Source organism: Leptopilina heterotoma, unplaced genomic scaffold (assembly GCF_015476425.1).
Source record: "Leptopilina heterotoma isolate Lh14 unplaced genomic scaffold, ASM1547642v1 Lhet_6, whole genome shotgun sequence".
In the NCBI taxonomy this organism is placed as follows: domain Eukaryota; kingdom Metazoa; phylum Arthropoda; class Insecta; order Hymenoptera; family Figitidae; genus Leptopilina; species Leptopilina heterotoma.
This window is the reverse complement of record NW_025111137.1, coordinates 3,225,733-3,251,074: the sequence shown is the minus strand read 5'-3', so window position 1 is coordinate 3,251,074 and position 25,342 is coordinate 3,225,733. Positions and strand designations below refer to the sequence as shown.

The 25,342-nt window shown below is 29.3% G+C and overlaps 2 protein-coding genes across 18 annotated transcripts in view; both read left to right on the top strand.

The window, feature by feature from the left end:
* The window catches only part of LOC122509148 (ankyrin-2-like), a 186,960-nt gene extending 177,142 nt beyond the window's left edge, over window positions 1-9,818 (top strand). For 12 of the 17 annotated variants that reach the window (XR_006302307.1, XR_006302306.1, XR_006302305.1 and 9 more), the window contains 2 exons: window positions 5,468-5,546; window positions 8,092-8,161. Coding sequence is in view for 5 of the 17 variants with exons in the window: in XM_043622970.1 (XP_043478905.1) it covers window positions 5,468-5,546; window positions 8,092-8,221 (209 nt within the window). In the remaining 12 variants the exon portion in view is untranslated. Of the gene's footprint in view, window positions 1-5,467; window positions 5,547-8,091 lie in introns of all 17 variants that reach the window. The other 5 variants (XM_043622970.1, XM_043622968.1, XM_043622966.1 and 2 more) reach the window with 1 other exon arrangement.
* A 730-nt stretch (window positions 9,819-10,548) lies between these two features.
* Window positions 10,549-22,074, top strand: LOC122509140 (platelet adherence protein A-like). The gene is made up of 5 exons (XM_043622951.1): window positions 10,549-10,635; window positions 11,719-16,431; window positions 19,965-20,059; window positions 20,360-21,557; window positions 21,873-22,074. The coding sequence occupies exons 2-5, from the start codon at window positions 11,775-11,777 to the stop codon at window positions 21,896-21,898; spliced, it is 5,976 nt and encodes a 1,991-aa protein (XP_043478886.1). The 5' UTR covers window positions 10,549-10,635; window positions 11,719-11,774; the 3' UTR covers window positions 21,899-22,074.
* Window positions 22,075-25,342: the final 3,268 nt, after the last annotated feature.

Genomic DNA, 25,342 nt, shown 5'->3' with positions numbered 1-25,342 from the left:
ACTTTTTAAAATCTTTTTCTTTTCTCCTACATTCCATATTTCGCTATCTATAATCCTACAGGGTTGCCACAGGTCAGGGAAGTCAGGAAAAAGTCAGGGAAAGTAAAATTGGTTAGGGAAATCAGGGAAAAGTCAAGGATTTTTATTAAAAGCACTGGAAAGAATTGAATTTTTAAAATTCATGAGAAAACTCTGAATATTGATGATTTTTTTTGTTTGCCTCGTAAACTAAGAAATTACCACGAATTTTAATACCAAACCTTTAATTTTTTCTATTTTTGCTAATAATTTCTTTTTAAATAACTTAATTTTTCAAGAACTATAATTAAATTATGAATTATTAATTATTTAATGAATAATTTTTACAATTTTCATAAATACTAGATTGATAAAAGAATTTTAGTTACAAATACTAACAAAAATTGAATTCTTCGCAGAAATTCAATTATACGTTCAAAAATTTAAAAAAAAATTCTCGCCAAAATTTCAATTATCTTTATAAATAATAAAATTCTTCATAGAAATTCAATTATTTTTTAAAATTTTAATAAAATTCTTGTCAAAATTTCACAGGAATTCAATTATTTAAAATAGAAAATTTCATAAAATTTTTCGAATAATATCAATTACTTAAAAAGATTTTTAATAAAATTCGTCGCAAGAATTCAATTATTTTTATAAATAAAAAAAATTCTTCATCGAAATTTAATTACTTTTTTATAAACTTGAATAAAGTTCGTTGCAAGAATTCAATTATTTATATAAATAATAAAATTCTACACAGAAATTCAGTTATTTTTATAAACATGAATAAAATTCGTTGGAAGAATTAAATTATTTTGAAAAATAATAAAATTCGTCGCAAGAATTCAATTATTTTTATAAATAAAAAAATATTCTTCGCCGAAATTTAATTACTTCTATAAACTTGAAAAAATTCGTTGCAAGAATTAAATTATTTACATAAATAATAAAATTTATCCCAGAAATTCAGTTATTTTTATAAACATGAATAAAATTCGTTGGAAGAATTAAATTATTTTCAAAACTAATAAAATTCTTCTCACAAAATTCAATTATGTTCAAAAATTTAAAAAAAAATTCTTGTGAAAATTTCAAGCATCTTTATAAATAATAAAATTCTTCTCCGAATTTCAGTTATTTAAAAAAAATTTTACTGTAATTCTTGGGAAAATTTTAATTATTTTCATAAATAACAAAACTCATCGCAGGATTTTAAGTATTTTTGATACAATATTTTCATCGAATTCCTCGTAAAATGTAATTATTCTTAAAAATTTTATTATAATTTTTCAAAAGAATTCAATTTTTGAAAAATTTTTTGATAAAATTCTTTATGAGAATTCAATTTTAATAAACATTAATTATTCAATAAATTATTTATTTTTGTATTTAAATACTTAATAAAATTCTTCTAGAATTTTCTAATAAAAACTGATTTAAAAATGAATTACCGAATAATCGATTTATTATTTATGAAAATAATTGAATGATTGCAACGAATTTTATTACATTTTTTTTTTAAATTGAATTTTTTTGAGAAATGTTACTATTTGTAAAAATAATTGAATTCTTGCGAAGGATTTTATTAGGATTTTTGTAAATAATTAACTTTTTTTTTTGAAAAATTTTATGGTAATTTAAATTATTACAAAACTTGAAGAAGGCGATTACTCCGAGTCTTCGACTCGGAGTGATCGCCTTCTTCATGTTTTATAACAAATACTTTTGTGAGTTGTTTAATTTCAAAAAGGTTTAAATTTGAATGTTTTGATAAATTTTAATTGATACAGAAAAATAATAATGATTAAATATTTATTTAAAAAAGAAGTTATTAATGTTTTTGAATAGTTTTACAATGAAAGAAATTTGTAAATAAATGTAATAGAGAATTTTTTTGAGTGCCTAACAAATAATTTTTAGAGTGAATCAGAATATTCTTTAGGGTCAGGGAAAAAGTAAAAATTTGGCTGGAAATCAGGTAAAAGTCAGGGAAAAATAAAATTAAATATTTGTGTCAACTCTGTCCTACTTTCCAGATATTTAATACTTTTTATTTTTGACTTTTCACCTCCCATATCCTACTTTCTACCTTCCATTTCTCACTTTCCATCTCCCATTTCCCACTGAGTTAAAATAATTTCTTGTCCCTTTTTTTACTTTCTACATCCTGCTTTACACAATCCAATATTTACATCCTATTTTTTAGATAATACTTTTTATTTTCGTCTTTCCACCTTCCATATCCTACTTTCTACTTTCCACTACGTTTATTCCATTTTCCACTTTCTATTTTCTATTTACTTTCGACATACCAAATTTGCACTTTACACAATCCACTATCCTTATATTTTGAATTCTACTTTCTAGGTAATACTTTCTACTTTCTACCTCCCACTTTCTACTTTCTACTTTTTACTTTCCATCTCTCTTTTCCCACCGAGTTTAAATCACTTTCTACATCCTTCTTTACACAATCCAATATTTACATCCTATTTTTTAGATAATACTTTTTATTTTCGTCTTTCCACCTTCCATATCCTACTTTCTACTTTCCACTACGTTTATTCCATTTTCCACTTTCTATTTTCTATTTACTTTCGACATACCAAATTTGCACTTTACACAATCCACTATCTTTATATGTTGAATTCTACTTTCTAGGTAATACTTTCTACTTTCTACCTCCCATTTCCCATTTTCTACTTCCCACTAATTTCTGAATCTATTTCCTGTATTTAGCATTATACTATATTTATTAATATTCTACTTTCTACATTTTAATTCCTATAAACCACTTTCTATTTTATACCTCTTACATATATATACGAAAACAATAACGAAAAGAAATAATAATAATTAGAGGAAAACTGAAAATTATTATAATTACAAAACTATGTAAAATAGAAAACAAAATCGAACAAAATAATAAAAATGGGTTGTAGAAATTCGAATGTAGGTCGTGTGAAGTTAATTGTCGAATATAAGAAGTGGAAACTGAGATACGGAAAGTTACAAACAGGAAGTAGAAAGTAGAAATTAAAAACAATTTTTTTTATTGTTAAATCTAAGAAGTAGAAAATAGAATTTTAAGAATGTGAACGATAGAAATTGACAAAAGGCGGGTAGAAAGTAGAGTTTAAAGAGTAGAATATAGAGTAAGACAAAGAAGAAGTAGAACAAAGTAGAACAGAGAATATTGAAAGTAAAATATGAAAGTTAGAAAATAGTTGATGATAAGATGAAGATAATTAGATGATTCAGGTAATTCGCGAACAAATGTATAATATGTGAAGTAGAAAGTATCAGAAGTAGAAATTTGCAATTATGTAGAAAATTGAATGTTGGGAAAAGGATTTCTCAAAATTGAGAGGTGTAAAATTACAAGTCAAAGTCAAAGTTTCTTGTATACGATTCTGGTTCTATTAACTAATAACAAAATGTAGAAAATGAAAGGTAAATTGGAGGTAAAGTTTAAAGTAAAATTTAATAAGCAGAAAATTACAAATAAAAAATAAAAGTGAGTTGTGCCAAAGGTATTATCTAATCGACTCCCCAAATTTCCCAATTTCCCCAATAAAGAGCAGCATAATTAGAAAATAGATCAAACATTAATAAAACTAATCGTCCAAATAGAACACACCAGAAAATAGTATATAATCAGTAAGTTTCGTGGCCAGATTTAGAAAGTAACACTCGTCAATCAAAAAAAGCAAACAATCCCAGTAAATTATTAACTAAGCATATTTGATTAAATTCAATTACTATTTAAAGGTCCAGTCAATACTATGCAACAGTTGGTTCCACTAAACTGTGGCGAAAATTTTTTTCTGTTCTTTCAGGTAAAACGGTTTTATCTAAAACTGCAAGCTGCATGATTTTTATTACCCCCGTAAAAACAAGCATGTTCATTTTCAATTATGCACAAATAATTTAACAAAAAAAAAAATACAAATAATAATAATAAATAAACATGAAAGAAAAAGATCCCAAGGAATGTCTTTTTACACTTTGCACGCAGTTATACAAGTAAAACTACTGTTCAACAAATTTTTTACAATTTTATTTAAAAACAAACAATTACTCCTTAGTTTTTTGTTTTCAATATATTTTTTTTAGCTTCTACATGAGCATCTCAAGATAAAGCTAAAGTGTAGAGGGACCAACGAACATTATTAGGTATGATGACGTTAGGGTTGTTAGGCGAATGTGAATATTTCTCGTGTTCCTTTTCGTTTGGCTCATCCCAAAATAAATAATCTGCAATAATTATGTAGTTAATTTTATGTTCAAGTTGAAAAGTAGGTATATTCACTTTGAGAGCACTTAATTTTTTATTTATTTATAGCACTCGCTGGAAAAAAATTCCTTTTTTCTTTATATCAATGTACTACTAAGATAATAACTCAGCAATTTTTAATTTATTAGTAATTATTAATTATAATTAATTATTATTAATTATTATTAATTATTATTAAATCCAGTATTACTAATAATATTTAGACGACAGTAAAATATTATTTTTACCTTAGAGAATATTAAATTTGCTTTAATCTAATAATGTAGCAAGTAGACAATTTTTCTTTAAAAAAAGTAACCAAACTAAATACAGGTTTTTTTTTAAATTTCCATAGTAGATTTTTTTAATAATTCGTCTAACAACACTAACATATAATTGTAGTTAGAATATGCCCCTTGAAATAAACAACCATGATATATAGTTGAGTTATGATTTTGTTTATGAAGAAGATTGAATATAATCTTCGTATATACTATATATATATACAATTATTAAACTGCTAAATGCCTCAATCAGCAGCTTTTGTCAGCGCTTTACACGAGCTCGCTGCGTGTAGCACTACTTATATATACTGATATCAAATAATAAAAATTCAATTTGGCATAATATTTTCTCGAAAAAAAAATCTGCATATTTAGTCAAATGTAGTCGAAGAAAATTTAACACAAATATTCGAAAAATTTTTTAATTTTAAAAACGCATTGTAAAGTGTATTTCATTCAAATGTATTTTAAAACAACATTTCGAAATGTATCTCTAATTTTTTTTGTATTTCGTATCTTAATTATCATTTTAAAAGTAGATTAAGGAATCTATAAATATTCCTAATTTAAATAAATTGACGATAAATGATTTACAATAAAAATATTCAAGATTTGATGAAATTTTTGACTAAAAATGCGATATATTGAAAAAAATGTATTGTAAAATTGTATTAGCAATGTTTTGTCACTTTTTTTATTTGTGTCTAGTATAATATTATCCCATTCCCCTTTTTCTTTTTATTTTGTTTTGGGCATGATGTAAAAAATTGAGAGGTACTAAGTTGTAATTGTCTTAAGTGTATAACAAGTCAAAATGAAAATTTTAATTTTTTAACTTTAATATTATTTTCATCTATTCAATAAAAATTTTTCTTTTCGACAGAATCTGACTTTTTACAACAAAGCGAACCTTCCTACATGGAAACAACAACGACAGAAATTGATCCTGAAACAAATGAAAGGTAGTTCATAATTTTCTTTTAAGTTTTTCTATTTTAAACTTTAAAAAATAAAATTTAGTATTTTTCAGGGCTCGAACCAGTGAAAGTATTTAATATTATTTACAATATTCAATTTCACGAAATTTCAATTATTCCTGAATTCTTCAAATAAATGCATATTAGAAAATAAAAACTTTAAATAATATAAAAAAAATCAAAATTAAACTTTTTCCAAAAAAAAATAATTTCAAAATTCAATTATTTCTAAAAATTCACGCTATATTGCTTTTAATATTCAATTATAATCTAAAATTTCAATTGTAATTCATTTTTAAATCAATTTTTAATAAAAAATTCTACTATAATTCCTTTATTTAAATAAAAGTAAATAATTTGTTGAACAATTGAATGTTTCTCAAAATTGAATTCTCATAAAGAATTTTATCAACCAATTTTTATATAATTGAATTCTTTTGTCGAATTTTATTACAACATGCATGAAAATAATTTCTTTTTCAAGGAATTCAATTAAAATTGTATGAAAAATAATTGAAATTCTGCGATGAGTTTTATTATTGGTAAAAATAATTGAATCCTCTTAAGAAGAATTTTTTATTACTCTTGAAAATAATTTAATTTCGGCAATAATTTTGAACTTCTCTAAAATTAAATTTTTTTCTAGTGTTTTTAACTTAAATTCTTCTATAAATCCATTATTTTTAATAATTTTTGAAAAAGTTCTTTGAGAATTTTAATTTGAAACCTTTTCAAAATTCAATTATTTTTAAAAATCCACGTTGTAATGCTTTTAATATTTAATTACAATCTAAAATTTTAACTGAAATTAATTTTTAAAATAATTTTTATTAGTAAATTCTACGAGAATTCAATTATTTAAATACAAAAATAAATAATTTATTAATTTAATGTTTCTTAAAATTAAATTCTCATAAAAAATTGTATCAACAAATTTTTAAATAATTAAATTCCTTAGGCGAATTTTAATAAAATTTTTAAGAATATGAAATGTAATTACATTTTTCGAGGAATTCGATTAAAATTGCATTAAAAATAATTGAAATTCTGCAATGAGTTTCATTATTTATAAAAATAATTGAATTCCTAAAAGAATTTTATTATTTGCGAAAATAATTGAATACCTATTATTATTTATGAAAATAATTGAATTATTACGAAGAAATTTATAAAAAAAAATTGTGTAAATAATTGAATTCCTGTAAAAAATTTTATTATTTATGAAAATAATTTAATGTTTGCGTACAATTTTATTAGTTTTAAAAATAATTGAATTTCTGCAATAATTTTTAACTTCTCCAAAATTAAATTTTTTTCTAGTGTTTTTAACTTAAATTCTTCTATAAATCCATTATTTTTAATAATTTTTGAAAAATTTCTTTGAGAATTTTTAAATTCATTTGCTTCAAATTCAATTTTATAAAATTTCAATTATTCGGAAATTTTTCAATTAAATATATATTGGAAAATAAAAACTTGAAAGAATTTCAACTAAAATTCAATTTAACTTTTTCAAAAGAATTAATCCTGTAGAATTGTTTGTTACAAATATGAAAAATTAAGAATTTCAATTATTTAAATTTAAAACTTTTTCAAAATTCAATTATTTTTAAAAATCTAAGTTATACTACTTTTAATATTAAATTATAATTTAAAATTTTAACTGAAATTCATTTTTAAAACAATTTTTATTAGTAAATTCTACGAGAATTTACTATTTATGAAAATAATTGAATTATTGCGAAGAAAATAAAAAATTTGTAAATAATTGAATTCCTGTAAAAAATTTTACTATTTATGAAAATGATTGAATGTTTGCGTAGAATTTTATTTAAATTTTTTTTGAAAATGGAATTCTTTTGGAAAATTTTATTAAAATAGTAGATATTGAAAATCATTAAATTTGAGAAAAGTTTTGAAAATAATTGAAATTTTGACAAGAATTTGATTAAATATTTTTGAAAATAATTGAATTTCAGAGAAGAATTTTATTATTTATAAACTTTTGAAAATAATTGATTTTTTCTGCAATCATTTATAATTGTTCTAAAATTCTTCAAATTATATCGAACAATTTATGAACTTTTTGTTCTTTTTCAATGAAATTACGGACTTTAGGGATCATTTTTCAAAAAAACTGCCTTTTGTGGACTTGAAGCAAATTTATGGACGTTTATGGGATTTACGGATCTAGTTCGAGCCCTGTATTTTTTATACAAAATAAAATATTTTACATAAAATTATATATATATATATTTTTTAAAAACTGACTTTTAACAAAATAAAATTATATATATTACTATTTTTACTATTAATTATTTGATGTTAATTACAGAAAAATTAGGTACATTGCGGTTTTTCTCTCTCACTCCCATTGTCCCCACTCCTTTATTTACCCTTCGCAGTCGAACCCGTTTTTTCCTGTCTTTAAATATAATTTAAAAATTATAAACAAAAAATTAATAAAATTTTCCCCTTTGTTAATTATCAAAAAAATTTAAAGCCTAATTCTCTTTTTGCTAATTTTCAGAATAACGAGAACGACGCGAGTAGTAACAACGGCGGGATTAGGAGGTGTCTCCAGCGGTGCAGACGAGCTTCGTGAATCAATGCAAAAAATAGTGGATCAATTTATGGTGGAAGATAGAAAGGGACAGTGAATAAGTGTCGATTTATCTTTGACGAACTCTGAGCAAAGTAAAATTCTTGACACTGCGAAAAAGAGGGCAGACATTTTAAGAAAGAAAAATTTTTTTTAAAAAACTAAAAAGCTTTAAAAAAACAAGCACATCTCTACGTATGAATTTAGTTCGATATTTCCTCGCGTCGAGCTTTAATATCATACTCTTCGATAAAAAAAGCTAAATAGCATTGATATATATATTGTACCTTGGCCTAATGGCAAATAAATCGAATTTGTTTTTAATAAAATATTCTCTTTGCTAGACAGACTAGCATTTTTTCGCTAGTCTTTACTACGCCAGCCCGTCCAGTGCTTTTCTTTGTAAAGTGAAACAGAAAAAAAATCTTGCTTTGCTTCCATCAAAAAAAAAAAGAAAAATGTTTACCCTTGAATGTCGCTTCTAAACATTTTTGTGCAGATAGATTGTACTATGATTATAAAAAGAAAAAAAAATTATAAATAGATTTCTATTGAAAGAAAAATTACACTCTGTTATGAATTAAAAAAGTGGATATATCGTTGTCCCATTAAAAAAAAATTAAATAAACAAAGAAAATTTAAGTATTCTTCTCATGTTGCTCGCTGTTAAAACTCAAAGACTTAGAGAAAATTTCTAAGTTGCAAATTTTAAGATAAAAAAACGTCGACACTGCTTAATGGTGTTTTTTTTCTTTGAGTGAAAATATTTCATCTTGCTGTCACACAAAACAAAACAAAAAGCACAATAATTCACGAGAGAGACTCTAAAATATTGTTTTTGATTTGAGCGACGGCAAGATTTGAATTCTTTTTTTTATCATCAGGTTATATATTGTACATTTTTTCAATTATTTAATTACAATTTCTTAACAATTTTTTCATTGTGTATATTTATAATAATTATTTACATTATAGGCGTAACTTATATTATTGTACTATTTAAAGATAAATTGTAATAATAATTATTCGATCTTGATAAATATGAGGAATATTTTATTTATATAATATGGAAAAAAATACTGACTGTTTTTTGAATTGTTACATTTCTTGCAAAAAAAAAGAAAAGAAAAAAAATATTAATTATATTGTGAGAAATAATAAGAAAAATGAAAATATAGCGTATTTTTTACTATTATTGTAAAAAATTACAAAAAAAAAATAAGAAATTAATGCATAATTATTGCGGGACATTTATGTCACAAATTATTCAATATACAATGACCGAGAAATTTCTTTAATTTTAAAGTTTTAAGTGAATTTAGCAAAAAACTTGTGTCATTGCTTTTTTTAAATATGGGAGAAGAAAATCGTATATATATTATAAATACTATATATAATATATGAATTATAAGTCTCCTAGTATAAAGATATTCTATTAATATATATACATAAAATGCTATATTGAGAAATACATATAATGTCTACGCAAAATAAAGATTTATAAATTATTTAAGCTGCATAAAAATAGACTTGCCTAGAGCCCACCCGACTTAAGGACCAAAGGCACAATCATATGCATATAATTATATAAAATACCGAAAATGCTCCTGTGTAAATCTGTAATGTTTAATAAATCTTTCATGATTCACGTGGTACTAGAGTTCATTATTATTTTCCTTATTTCTATTAAGAAACAAAAATTTCAATAATACTCTTGTCAATTCAGTTAATATTAAAACTATAGGAAAACTTTTAAATACAGTTTAAAATGAATAATTATTATTTAATTGCTTTTATTTCCATTTCTAACAAAAGATTAATTACAAATCATGTTAATTACGAAAAAAATCATTAACATTGTCTTCTTTAGTAAATTATGTTAATTGACAAACACATACATTCTTCTTTTCAAACTGCCTAATTTAGTAATTTTATTGTAATGTTAGAATTAAATTATACGAAAAAAGCAGAAAATAAGTTCTGTCAAAAAGAAAAATATCAAAGTTCTATTGAATATAAATTCATAATCATAAATATGCATTTTAAAAATTTGTTTAAAAATATATGTTTTTACAAATAATACAATTTCTTAAAAAAAATATAAATAAAGCCGGTTTATTTAAAAAATGAACTCATTAGGCTCTAGGTCTTAAGACAATATTACCTGTCATATGAAACCCTAAGGCGCTAATGCATATTTGTTTGTTTCAATTATGTATAATTAGATTGATAACAAATACAAAAGAACATAATAAATGAGGTCGAAATTTCCCTACAGCCAAAAGATAAACTACAATTTGGCAATCAATATCACCAATAGAAAAAATTCAGTTAAATTGTAACTGTTCGATTTCATTAAAACAACATTAAAAACTAAAATAGACAACATAGTTAATTGATCAATGATCATTTAAATACTAGAGCAACTTGTAGGACGACATTCAGTCTACGGTTTGAAGTAAACAACCAAAAGTGAGTAGCAATCAATTTATAAATTATAATTTACTTTAAAAGATATTTATTTAGTTTAACAGAGGGATTTAAAATCAATAGCAATAAAGTGAACATTATTCATATTATTAGCATATTTTTAAATATTCCACTCAATGTATTAACAATTTAACATTACTTTGATTAAGGGGTTATGCCACTCTAGAAACCGAAAAAATAGGCATTTTTTGTGAATTTTTTGCAGAGAATTTATAAAGTCAATTAAAATTGGAATATGAGGAGTTTATTGTACATCTTTTGAAGTTTAAAAATATAAATTTTCATAATAATTTAATGAAAAATGGCGACGCTGTTGGGGTTTTCCGTCGACATCTCTGTGGCGCATATGGTCCGTGGCCGCACCAACTGTTCCCGTAAATTTTGAAATATCTTGAGTATATAATTTTTTATTTATTGTATTGATCCATGGTCAAATGGCGCACTTCTAAAGTTAACCTTTCTAAATTCTACAAAAAATCGTCAGTAAATTGTTAATAACAAATGAACAATACAGAATAAAAAAAAATCCTACGTGATGCCTTAAAAAATATATTTTCAAAGATGTTTGTGAAGTTTGAACTTAATCGGTTGAAAATTGTACGAGTTGTTAGTGCGGCCAACTCGAAAAATGTAGTTTTCAGATAATCGCGTTTAAAGTTTAAAGTTAATATGCTCTTCACATGCTTGACTATGCCTAACTTACTGAAACAGACGCTTGCATACTGTTTGTGAAGCCAAATTGTGTAGAATAGACTATAGTTTAGACAGAAAAGTAGCCTTATACCTGCTCTAGATCCTTCAAAGATCACCTCCCGTAGCGCGCTAACAAAAGGACCTCGTCGCTACGAAAATACGAAACTACGAAAATAAATTACTTAGAGATTTTCCCTAGCCGTAATACTACGATATGTTATTTCTGATACCCTAAGGGACTATTTAATGCAAAAAAATAAAAATCGATTTTTTTAAAATCCTAGAGTGGCATAACCCCTTAATACTATAAGAAATAAAAAATAACAAAATATATATAAAATAAAAACTACATTCTGATTATAAAATTTTCAGAAACTAGGGTTACAAACATCAGGGTGCAGAAACAGGGAAACATAAAAAGTTTCATTATGAGTTGTAACGGTAAAGATTCCTGTCATTCTTGTTGCTGTTGTTATTCATGTTGCTCTATAATCCATGAAAAAATTTTCGAAGATTATCTTAGAAAAAAAATTGAGAATGAACTAAGAAACGAAGTATTAAAAGTCAACAACACAGTGTCAATTGAAGGAGAACATAGTGAAGCTTCAACTACATCAGTTTCTAACACCACAGGCCAATATGAATTAGAGAAAACAAAAAAAAATCTAAACGCAGATGAAGCAGCCAAACCTAAAAAAGATGACAAAATGAATGTAGACATTAGTCAGGAAGTCGAGAAGAAAAAAGAAATAAGCACTACGACCACTGTCAGTAATGAAGAGACAACCAAGTTAAATATTACCTCAAGTTCTGCCATTAATCCTGAAACGCCAACTATTTCACCAGAAGTCGAACCCTCTGTATCTCTTCAAGTAAAAGATGAGAGATTGTCAACCACTGCAGTAACAAACACCGTAAGTGAATATAAAAAAGAGAACACAAACATAAATGTGAACACCAGTGGAGTTGCCAAACCCAAAGAAGATGACGACAAGGAAATTTTTGCTTCTCCAGAATTATCTAACTGCACTGGAAACGAACCTGTGACATACACAACAACAACCAACAAAGCGTCCGGTGATACTATCGATGAAGACAAACTTTCTTTATCCATTCAGGAAGAACGAGAGGTATCCTCAACGGTTGAACTTACAAACAGCCAAAGTAAATATGAACACAAGAAAACAGATATCAATGTTAACGCAGCTGGAGTTGCTAAACCGAAGGAAGATGAAAAATTGAATGTAAACTTTAGCCAGGAAGTAGAAAAGAGAGAAGAAATTAGCACAACGACTACTGTCACTAATGAAGAGACAACCAAGTTAAATATTACCTCAGGTTCTGCCATTAATCCTGAAACGCCAACTATTTCACCAGAAGCCAAGAACAAAGAAGTCGAACCCTCTGTATCTCTTCAAGTAAAAGATGAGAGATTGTCAACCACTGCAGTAACAAACACCGTAAGTGAATATAAACAGGAGAACACAAACATTAATGTGAACACCAGTGGAGTTGCCAAACCCAAAGAAGATGACGACAAGGAAATTTTTGCTTCTCCAGAATTATCTAACTGCACTGGAAACGAACCTGTGACATACACAACAACAACCAACAAAGCGTCCGGTGATACTATCGATGAAGACAAACTTTCTTTATCCATTCAGGAAGAACGAGAGGTATCCTCAACGGTTGAACTTACAAACAGCCAAAGTAAATATGAACACAAGAAAACAGATATCAATGTTAACGCAGCTGGAGTTGCTAAACCGAAGGAAGATGAAAAATTGAATGTAAACTTTAGCCAGGAAGTAGAAAAGAGAGAAGAAATTAGCACAACGACTACTGTCACTAATGAAGAGACAACCAAGTTAAATATTACCTCAAGTTCTGCCATTAATCCTGAAACGCCAACTATTTCACCAGAAGTCGAACCCTCTGTATCTCTTCAAGTAAAAGATGAGAGATTGTCAACCACTGCAGTAACAAACACCGTAAGTGAATATAAAAAAGAGAACACAAACATTAATGTGAACACCAGTGGAGTTGCCAAACCCAAAGAAGATGACGACAAGGAAATTTTTGCTTCTCCAGAATTATCTAACTGCACTGGAAACGAACCTGTGACATACACAACAACAACCAACAAAGCGTCCGGTGATACTATCGATGAAGACAAACTTTCTTTATCCACTCAGGAAAAACGAGAGGTATCCTCAACGGTTGAACTTACAAACAGCCAAAGTAAATATGAACACAAGAAAACAGATATCAATGTTAACGCAGCTGGAGTTGCTAAACCGAAGGAAGATGAAAAATTGAATGTAAACTTTAGCCAGGAAGTAGAAAAGAGAGAAGAAATTAGCACAACGACTACTGTCACTAATGAAGAGACAACCAAGTTAAATATTACCTCAAGTTCTGCCATTAATCCTGAAACGCCAACTATTTCACCAGAAGTCGAACCTTCTGTATCTCTTCAAGTAAAAGATGAGAGATTGTCAACCACTGCAGTAACAAACACCGTAAGTGAATATAAAAAAGAGAACACAAACATAAATGTGAACACCAGTGGAGTTGCCAAACCCAAAGAAGATGACGACAAGGAAATTTTTGCTTCTCCAGAATTATCTAACTGCACTGGAAACGAACCTGTGACATACACAACAACAACCAACAAAGCGTCCGGTGATACTATCGATGAAGACAAACTTTCTTTATCCATTCAGGAAGAACGAGAGGTATCCTCAACGGTTGAACTTACAAACAGCCAAAGTAAATATGAACACAAGAAAACAGATATCAATGTTAACGCAGCTGGAGTTGCTAAACCGAAGGAAGATGAAAAATTGAATGTAAACTTTAGCCAGGAAGTAGAAAAGAGAGAAGAAATTAGCACAACGACTACTGTCACTAATGAAGAGACAACCAAGTTAAATATTACCTCAAGTTCTGCCATTAATCCTGAAACGCCAACTATTTCACCAGAAGTCGAACCCTCTGTATCTCTTCAAGTAAAAGATGAGAGATTGTCAACCACTGCAGTAACAAACACCGTAAGTGAATATAAACAGGAGAACACAAACATTAATGTGAACACCAGTGGAGTTGCCAAACCCAAAGAAGATGACGACAAGGAAATTTTTGCTTCTCCAGAATTATCTAACTGCACTGGAAACGAACCTGTGACATACACAACAACAACCAACAAAGCGTCCGGTGATACTATCGATGAAGACAAACTTTCTTTATCCATTCAGGAAGAACGAGAGGTATCCTCAACGGTTGAACTTGCAAACAGCCAAAGTAAATATGAACACAAGAAAACAGATATCAATGTTAACGCAGCTGGAGTTGCTAAACCGAAGGAAGATGAAAAATTGAATGTAAACTTTAGCCAGGAAGTAGAAAAGAGAGAAGAAATTAGCACAACGACTACTGTCACTAATGAAGAGACAACCAAGTTAAATATTACCTCAAGTTCTGCCATTAATCCTGAAACGCCAACTATTTCACCAGAAGTCGAACCCTCTGTATCTCTTCAAGTAAAAGATGAGAGATTGTCAACCACTGCAGTAACAAACACCGTAAGTGAATATAAAAAAGAGAACACAAACATAAATGTGAACACCAGTGGAGTTGCCAAACCCAAAGAAGATGACGACAAGGAAATTTTTGCTTCTCCAGAATTATCTAACTGCACTGGAAACGAACCTGTGACATACACAACAACAACCAACAAAGCGTCCGGTGATACTATCGATGAAGACAAACTTTCTTTATCCATTCAGGAAGAACGAGAGGTATCCTCAACGGTTGAACTTACAAACAGCCAAAGTAAATATGAACACAAGAAAACAGATATCAATGTTAACGCAGCTGGAGTTGCTAAACCGAAGGAAGATGAAAAATTGAATGTAAACTTTAGCCAGGAAGTAGAAAAGAGAGAAGAAATTAGCACAACGACTACTGTCACTAATGAAGAGACAACCAAGTTAAATATTACCTCAAGTTCTGCCATTAATCCTGAAACGCCAACTATTTCACCAGAAGCCAAGAACAAAGAAGTCGAACCCTCTGTATCTCTTCAAGTAAAAGATGAGAGATTGTCAACCACTGCAGTAACAAACACCGTAAGTGAATATAAACAGGAGAACACAAACATTAATGTGAACACCAGTGGAGTTGCCAAACCCAAAGAAGATGACGACAAGGAAATTTTTGCTTCTCCAGAATTATCTAACTGCACTGGAAACGAACCTGTGACATACACAACAACAACCAACAAAGCGTCCGGTGATACTATCGATGAAGACAAACTTTCTTTATCCACTCAGGAAAAACGAGAGGTATCCTCAACGGTTGAACTTACAAACAGCCAAAGTAAATATGAACACAAGAAAACAGATATCAATGTTAACGCAGCTGGAGTTGCTAAACCGAAGGAAGATGAAAAATTGAATGTAAACTTTAGCCAGGAAGTAGAAAAGAGAGAAGAAATTAGCACAACGACTACTGTCACTAATGAAGAGACAACCAAGTTAAATATTACCTCAAGTTCTGCCATTAATCCTGAAACGCCAACTATTTCACCAGAAGTCGAACCCTCTGTATCTCTTCAAGTAAAAGATGAGAGATTGTCAACCACTGCAGTAACAAACACCGTAAGTGAATATAAAAAAGAGAACACAAACATAAATGTGAACACCAGTGGAGTTGCCAAACCCAAAGAAGATGACGACAAGGAAATTTTTGCTTCTCCAGAATTATCTAACTGCACTGGAAACGAACCTGTGACATACACAACAACAACCAACAAAGCGTCCGGTGATACTATCGATGAAGACAAACTTTCTTTATCCATTCAGGAAGAACGAGAGGTATCCTCAACGGTTGAACTTACAAACAGCCAAAGTAAATATGAACACAAGAAAACAGATATCAATGTTAACGCAGCTGGAGTTGCTAAACCGAAGGAAGATGAAAAAGTGAATGTAAACTTTAGCCAGGAAGTAGATAAGAGAGAAGAAATTAGCACAACGACTACTGTCACTAATGAAGAGACAACCAAGTTAAATATTACCTCAGGTTCTGCCATTAATCCTGAAACGCCAACTATTTCACCAGAAGTCGAACCCTCTGTATCTCTTCAAGTAAAAGATGAGAGATTGTCAACCACTGCAGTAACAAACACCGTAAGTGAATATAAACAGGAGAACACAAACATAAATGTGAACACCAGTGGAGTTGCCAAACCCAAAGAAGATGACGACAAGGAAATTTTTGCTTCTCCAGAATTATCTAACTGCACTGGAAACGAACCTGTGACATACACAACAACAACCAACAAAGCGTCCGGTGATACTATCGATGAAGACAAACTTTCTTTATCCATTCAGGAAAAACGAGAGGTATCCTCAACGGTTGAACTTACAAACAGCCAAAGTAAATATGAACACAAGAAAACAGATATCAATGTTAACGCAGCTGGAGTTGCTAAACCGAAGGAAGATGAAAATTGAATGTAAACTTTAGCCAGGAAGTAGAAAAGAGAGAAGAAATTAGCACAACGACTACTGTCACTAATGAAGAGACAACCAAGTTAAATATTACCTCAAGTTCTGCCATTAATCCTGAAACGCCAACTATTTCACCAGAAGTCGAACCCTCTGTATCTCTTCAAGTAAAAGATGAGAGATTGTCAACCACTGCAGTAACAAACACCGTAAGTGAATATAAACAGGAGAACACAAACATTAATGTGAACACCAGTGGAGTTGCTAAACCCAAAGAAGATGACGACAAGGAAATTTTTGCTTCTCCAGAATTATCTAACTGCACTGGAAACGAACCTGTGACATACACAACAACAACCAACAAAGCGTCCGGTGATACTATCGATGAAGACAAACTTTCTTTATCCATTCAGGAAAAACGAGAGGTATCCTCAACGGTTGAACTTACAAACAGCCAAAGTAAATATGAACACAAGAAAACAGATATCAATGTTAACGCAGCTGGAGTTGCTAAACCGAAGGAAGATGAAAAATTGAATGTAAACTTTAGCCAGGAAGTAGAAAAGAGAGAAGAAATTAGCACAACGACTACTGTCACTAATGAAGAGACAACCAAGTTAAATATTACCTCAGGTTCTGCCATTAATCCTGAAACGCCAACTATTTCACCAGAAGCCAAGAACAAAGAAGTCGAACCCTCTGTATCTCTTCAAGTAAAAGATGAGAGATTGTCAACCACTGCAGTAACAAACACCGTAAGTGAATATAAACAGGAGAACACAAACATTAATGTGAACACCAGTGGAGTTGCCAAACCCAAAGAAGATGACGACAAGGAAATTTTTGCTTCTCCAGAATTATCTAACTGCACTGGAAACGAACCTGTGACATACACAACAACAACCAACAAAGCGTCCGGTGATACTATCGATGAAGACAAACTTTCTTTATCCATTCAGGAAGAACGAGAGGTATCCTCAACGGTTGAACTTACAAACAGCCAAAGTAAATATGAACACAAGAAAACAGATATCAATGTTAACGCAGCTGGAGTTGCTAAACCGAAGGAAGATGAAAAAGTGAATGTAAACTTTAGCCAGGAAGTAGATAAGAGAGAAGAAATTAGCACAACGACTACTGTCACTAATGAAAAGACAACCAAGTTAAATATTACCTCAGGTTCTGCCATTAATCCTGAAACGCCAACTATTTCACCAGAAGTCGAACCCTCTGTATCTCTTCAAGTAAAAGATGAGAGATTGTCAACCACTGCAGTAACAAACACCGTAAGTGAATATAAACAGGAGAACACAAACATAAATGTGAACACCAGTGGAGTTGCCAAACCCAAAGAAGATGACGACAAGGAAATTTTTGCTTCTCCAGAATTATCTAACTGCACTGGAAACGAACCTGTGACATACACAACAACAACCAACAAAGCGTCCGGTGATACTATCGATGAAGACAAACTTTCTTTATCCATTCAGGAAGAACGAGAGGTATCCTCAACGGTTGAACTTACAAACAGCCAAAGTAAATATGAACACAAGAAAACAGATATCAATGTTAACGCAGCTGGAGTTGCTAAACCGAAGGAAGATGAAAAATTGAATGTAAACTTTAGCCAGGAAGTAGAAAAGAGAGAAGAAATTAGCACAACGACTACTGTCACTAATGAAGAGACAACCAAGTTAAATATTACCTCAAGTTCTGCCATTAATCCTGAAACGCCAACTATTTCACCAGAAGTCGAACCCTCTGTATCTCTTCAAGTAAAAGATGAGAGATTGTCAACCACTGCAGTAACAAACACCGTAAGTGAATATAAACAGGAGAACACAAACATTAATGTGAACACCAGTGGAGTTGCTAAACCCAAAGAAGATGACGACAAGGAAATTTTTGCTTCTCCAGAATTATCTAACTGCACTGGAAACGAACCTGTGACATACACAACAACAACCAACAAAGCGTCCGGTGATACTATCGATGAAGACAAACTTTCTTTATCCATTCAGGAAAAACGAGAGGTATCCTCAACGGTTGAACTTACAAACAGCCAAAGTAAATATGAACACAAGAAAACAGATATCAATGTTAACGCAGCTGGAGTTGCTAAACCGAAGGAAGATGAAAAATTGAATGTAAACTTTAGCCAGGAAGTAGAAAAGAGAGAAGAAATTAGCACAACGACTACTGTCACTAATGAAGAGACAACCAAGTTAAATATTACCTCAAGTTCTGCCATTAATCCTGAAACGCCAACTATTTCACCAGAAGTCGAACCCTCTGTATCTCTTCAAGTAAAAGATGAGAGATTGTCAACCACTGCAGTAACAAACACCGTAAGTGAATATAAACAGGAGAACACAAACATTAATGTGAACACCAGTGGAGTTGCTAAACCCAAAGAAGATGACGACAAGGAAATTTTTGCTTCTCCAGAATTATCTAACTGCACTGGAAACGAACCTGTGACATACACAACAACAACCAACAAAGCGTCCGGTGATACTATCGATGAAGACAAACTTTCTTTATCCATTCAGGAAAAACGAGAGGTATCCTCAACGGTTGAACTTACAAACAGCCAAAGTAAATATGAACACAAGAAAACAGATATCAATGTTAACGCAGCTGGAGTTGCTAAACCGAAGGAAGATGAAAAATTGAATGTAAACTTTAGCCAGGAAGTAGAAAAGAGAGAAGAAATTAGCACAACGACTACTGTCACTAATGAAGAGACAACCAAGTTAAATATTACCTCAGGTTCTGCTATTAATCCTGAAACGCCAACTATTTCACCAGAAGCCAAGAACAAAGAAGTCGAACCCTCTGTATCTCTTCAAGTAAAAGATGAGAGATTGTCAACCACTGCAGTAACAAACACCGTAAGTGAATATAAACAGGAGAACACAAACATTAATGTGAACACCAGTGGAGTTGCCAAACCCAAAGAAGATGACGACAAGGAAATTTTTGCTTCTCCAGAATTATCTAACTGCACTAGAAACTTTAGCCAGGAAGTAGATAAGAGAGAAGAAATTAGCACAACGACTACTGTCACTAATGAAGAGACAACCAAGTTAAATATTACCTCAGGTTCTGCTATTAATCCTGAAACGCCAACTATTTCACCAGAAGCCAAGAACAAAGACGTCGAACCCTCTGCATCTCTTCAAGCAAAAGATGAGAAGATATCAAGTACTACAGTTACAAACAACAAAAGTACATATGACCGTGAGAACACAAATATTAATATAAATTCCAGTGGAGTTGCTAAACCGAAGGAAGAGGAAAAGATTAATGTAGACTTTAGTAAGGAAGTACTGATGAAGGAAGTCAGATCAAACTCGACTTCTGTCACTAGTGTGGATAAATCCGAGTTGAATATTACATTAAATTCTCCAAGTAGTCCTGCTACTCTATGTGAAGTACCAGAACCAAAGAAGAAAGAAGAAGAACCAACTGTAACACTTGATACAGTTAATGAGAAGATATCAAGTACTACAGTTACAAACAACAAAAGTACTTATGAACGTGAGAACACAAATATTAATATAAATTCCAGCGGAGTTTCCAAACCGAAGGAAGATGAAAAGAGTAATGTGGACTTTAGTAAGGAAGTAATGAAGAAGGAAGTCACTACAGCAACGACATCTGTCAGTGATGTAGAGATATCCAAGTTAAATATTACATCAGAATCCCCCAGTACTCCTGCTACTCCACGTGAAGTACCAGAACCAAAGAAGAAAGAAGAAGAACCAACTGTAACACTTGATACAGTTAATGAGAAGATATCAAGTACTACAGTTACAAACAACAAAAGTACTTATGAACGTGAGAACACAAATATTAACGCAAGTTCCAGTGGAGTTGCGAAACCAAAGGAAGATGAAAAGATTAATGTAGATTTTAGTAAGGAAATAGAGAAGAGAGTAGATAGTAGAACAACGGCTATTGTCTCTAATGTGGATAAATCCAGCTTAACTATAAGCGCCAATGAAGTTGTTAAACCGAACAAAGATGACAAAATGAATGTCGAAATTATTAAGGAAATTGAGAAAAGAGAAGAAATTAACTCTACAACAGCTGTCACTAATGCGGAGGAAATTAAGTTGAAGAAAAGCTTAGAAACTGTGAGGATTCCGAAAACCCCTTGTAAGATGTTTTCGAATTGCAAGAGTGGTGTAGAGAATAATTTCCAAATCAAGGACAATGTTTCAGTCAAACATACAGGTGGCGTTACTAAGAATACTGACGATAGTATTTTAGTAAATGAAGCAGTTGATAAGGAGGTTAGAATGCCTGACCAAGCAGGCCTTCTTTCTAAAGTATTAGGTTTCTTTGCTCAGCCGGGAAATGATGATAAAAAAGATGTAAAAGAAACAAAATCAGATAAAGTTGCTAAGTCTATTATGGCAATAGAGGCAGTTATGAAGAAGACCATCAAGCAAATAACCATCGAATTTATTGACGACTGTAAACGTGGTACTATCCAAGAAAAAATTTCAAATGCTGGAATTGTGTTGTCTGCTGTTTCAGGTGATAAGAAAAATGAGAATAATTCAGACGTTAATAAAGAATCCTCCACAAATGCAAAGGAGCAGCCAACTAGCGATAAACTTTGTAATACTGAGCCAATGAAAAAGCAAAATAAGATTGCAGAGAAGCATGTTTCCAAGAAAAATAAAGGTAATATAGAAAATTTTTTTTGGGCAATTTTGTTGCTTTGGGAATTTTCACTTATACTGTCTTTGATTTCATTTTTAATGGAATAAGTTTTCCCAGACACCTTATAAAAATTGGTTGCTCGAAATAGTAAATTGAATAATTAATTTACTTATAAATTTTTTATTAAAATTTAAAGTGCGTTTGCCGTAATGCTTACAAACTGTATAAAGTCGAATAAAGGAATTGTATTTTCACTACAATAATTCTAAAGTTAAATTTAATTATGTTTCGAATCTTCATTTCTTAACTAATTTACATTCTTTCATCTTTCAACAGGTACTAAGGGTAGAAAATACCACTAAACAATAGAATGAAACATTTTAGTTTAGAGGAAGCTGTTTCAAATTACTCAACATACGTCTGCAAAAAGTTTATTAAATTCAATACAATATTACATGCTTACAATGAATTATATAATGGAATAAAAAATTATAATTAGTTTTAAAAGTTTTAGAATAAAGAAATAAATATACTATTACCACTTATTTTTCAGAGTTCTTTACCTCCTTCAAATAAAATATATTTAAATACCCTTCTATATTGGATCTTTGTTTATTTTTGTCTCATTAATCTTGTCATATTTATTGTAGTATACATATTCGAATTTTGGTAAACCTTTTTTAATTATTAAGTTCAATTTGACCTACCGTTGCGAAGAATACGAAATAAATAATTATATTGTCCAATAGATTTGTTCACTATTTTCCTCTCAAATTTTATAATTTATTCCGAACTAAAAATGATTCTACAGAAACGAGGACATATTCAGATAAATTAAGATGTCTGCTGTTATTTTTATTTTTAAATTTGTGTAGAATATAGGCAAAAGTCATGTTTAAATAATAAAAAAAATAATTAGCATCTATCACTAAAAAAAATTTAGAACCTTCTTCTATAAGCAGAACATCTTAACGGTTAATTACTTTTAATTTATTTACTAATTTTTTTAAACAACTTTTAGTACTTTTTAAAAAAAGAAAATTCTATTACTATTAATATATACTCTTTTTATCTTGTTATTAGTCTATATATTAATTATTTACAACCTTCTCTTAAGTGCCAGGTTATTTTTTGATAATTCTTTAATAGCGAAACGTATAATACAAGTTTAACTGCTTTATAATTTGTTTGCTTTTTCATTGTTCTAACTTCAATTTTTTTTAACACAAAATGTGAACTAAACTTTTTGTACATCAAAATGAGAACAAGAACAAGAAGTAATTGTCGGACCGTCTTGGTAAGTTTCTTGATTTTTAATATATTAGTTAAGTAAATTACAATATATATTCGGTTGATTATTTACTATCCGTTTACGTTCCATTTCTTTAAACTCACGACAGTAGCCTTAAAATTATTATTTATGATCCGAAAGAAAGAAGCATTTCAAAAATATAAATAATACAAATATATAACTTTTAAAAATTAAAATCATTAAAATTAGAAGTTTTTTATTTCTTCTAAGCTCAGTGCAAACAATAAACTACTAGAATAGTTACAGATGATGCCAACTTTTGAAACAATAGGGCCTTAGGTACCTATAAGATTCAAGAGAAAGATAAATTTTAAATAAGCTTAACGCTTTTATTGCTCTCCCTGTACAATGAGATTGAGACACTATTTTCTTTTACTATTGTCAAGTAAAACTTTTTTTTCTTATTTTTCTATGGCTATCGGCAGAAGTATAAAATTTCTCTCTATCTTAAAATTTAACACCTTTTTTTTCTCTGTCATGCAAAAAGAGAATGACATAAGATTTTTATTTTTTCGTTAAATTTGTAATCTTTTTTCTTCTCGCTTTGTACGTAATATTTTTCTTTCTATGTTAAATTTTGCCCTTTCTTTCACTCCGTCCAAGGAGAATACTTAAGATTTTTCTTTTCCGAGGTACATTTGTACATCTACATGTTTCTGTATAGTAATATCAGTTTTCCTCTATTCTGGTAAGAAAACCCAAAAGGGTAGTCTAGGAAAATGAGAGTACTTGAAATTTAAATTCTTCCTTTGATTTCAATTTTTTAAATTAATTTTTATTTACAGTTTATTTCAATTTCTAAATTTTCATTCATTGCAATATTTCATTTCAGATGTTATAAAATTGTTACGTCAAAAAAGAGGAAACCTTTTTAAATATCTCTTGTTTTCTCGTTTTAAATTGGTTTTAGGAATGAATCTAATTTGGGATGAGGATAAATCAATGAACCTACTAAATATGTGAGAAAATATTTATTTTAAAATTAACCAAGAAAGAAAGATTTGACAATAATACAAGGGTAAGAATTCCTGAAGTGGGCCCCTATTTTTCATTGGGTCGGTGGATTTTTCTCATTCTTATATGTTTCGATAGCCTATGATGGCATAATAAAAACTTGTAAATAGTTTTCCGAAATTCGAATATTTGCCAAAGTTATTCAAGGTCAAAGTTATTTGTAGCGTTTTAGTAAATAGCTAATTACTCGCGATCGGATGAACCGATTTTAATAAAAATTGGAGGAGAGTTTACCTAAAGAATTGTACTTTAGATAAATGATCAAAATTTTAATTAAAAAATATAATTTGTTTAAATAAATTAACTTTTTAATTTTTGGGGTTAAAAAAAAATTTGTTCTCCATCTTTTTTTTGGATTTTTTTTAAATAATCAAATAGAGAATACTTTTAAGATTTTATTTTAACAATAAAAAAGTGGGATTCTCTATCATTTTAGAAAATATAATATTTTTAGTTACAAATTTTTTTGAAAAGTTAAAGAAATTTGAAGCAAAACAAATGAATGAACTAAACTTGGTTGGTTAAAATTGTCGAGTTTAGTTCATTCATTTGTTTTGCTTCAAATTTCTTTAACTTTTCAAAAAAATTTGTAACTAAAAATATTATATTTTCTAAAGTGATAGAGAATCCCACTTTTTTATTGTTAAAATAAAATCTTAAAAGTATTCTCTATTTGATTATTAAAAAAAAATCCAAAAAAAAGATGGAGAACAAATTTTTTTTTAACCCCAAAAATTGAAAAGTTAATTTATTTAAACAAATTTTATTTTTTAATTAAAATTTTGATCATTTATCTAAAGTACAATTCTTCAGGTAAACTCTTCTCCAATTTTTATTAAAATCGGTTCATCCGATCGCGAGTAATTAGCTATTTACTAAAACGCTACAAATAACTTTGACCTTGAATAACTTTGGTAAATATTCGAATTTCGGAAAACTATTTACAGGTTTTTATTATACCATCATAGGCTATCGAAACATATAAGAATGAGAAAAATCCACCGACCCAATGAAAAATAGGGGCCCACTTCAGGAATTCTTACCCACAATGAGTTATAAAACTCTTACTTTTTGAAAGGATAACGATTAGAACAGGTCATGAAACCTTTGGTTGTTATCTTGATCTTTGTTATTGTTTCTTTGGATTTCTGATATCCCTAAATTACGGAATTAAAGGCTTTTAACTAAATATACAAGGTTTGGGAATTAAAAATAGATATTAAAATTACAATAATAAATATTCATTTGAACATCATTAAATCCTTTAGATTTAGAGAAAAATAAAGGATCCAATAGCAGAAATGATAATTGTAAATATTTTCTCCGAAACGGGAATTTAATAACGAAATAAAACTAATAATAATAAATGGTGTAAAAGATTGGTAGATAATATAAATTTTATCTTTAAATAGTCGTAAAAGTCGCTTAAGCGCACTCGTCTCTCACAATAAACTGAGATCATCCAAATAGTCTCTATGGC

Coding starts and splice junctions, on each gene's coding strand:
- LOC122509140 (XM_043622951.1), top strand. CDS start 11,775: ATGAGTTGTAACGGTAAAGATTCCTGTCATTCTTGTTGCTGTTGTTAT. Junction 16,432..19,964: donor CAAGTTAAATATTACCTCAG/GTTCTGCCATTA, acceptor ATATTACCTCAG/GTTCTGCTATTAATCCTGAA. Junction 21,558..21,872: donor TGTTTCCAAGAAAAATAAAG/GTAATATAGAAA, acceptor ATCTTTCAACAG/GTACTAAGGGTAGAAAATAC.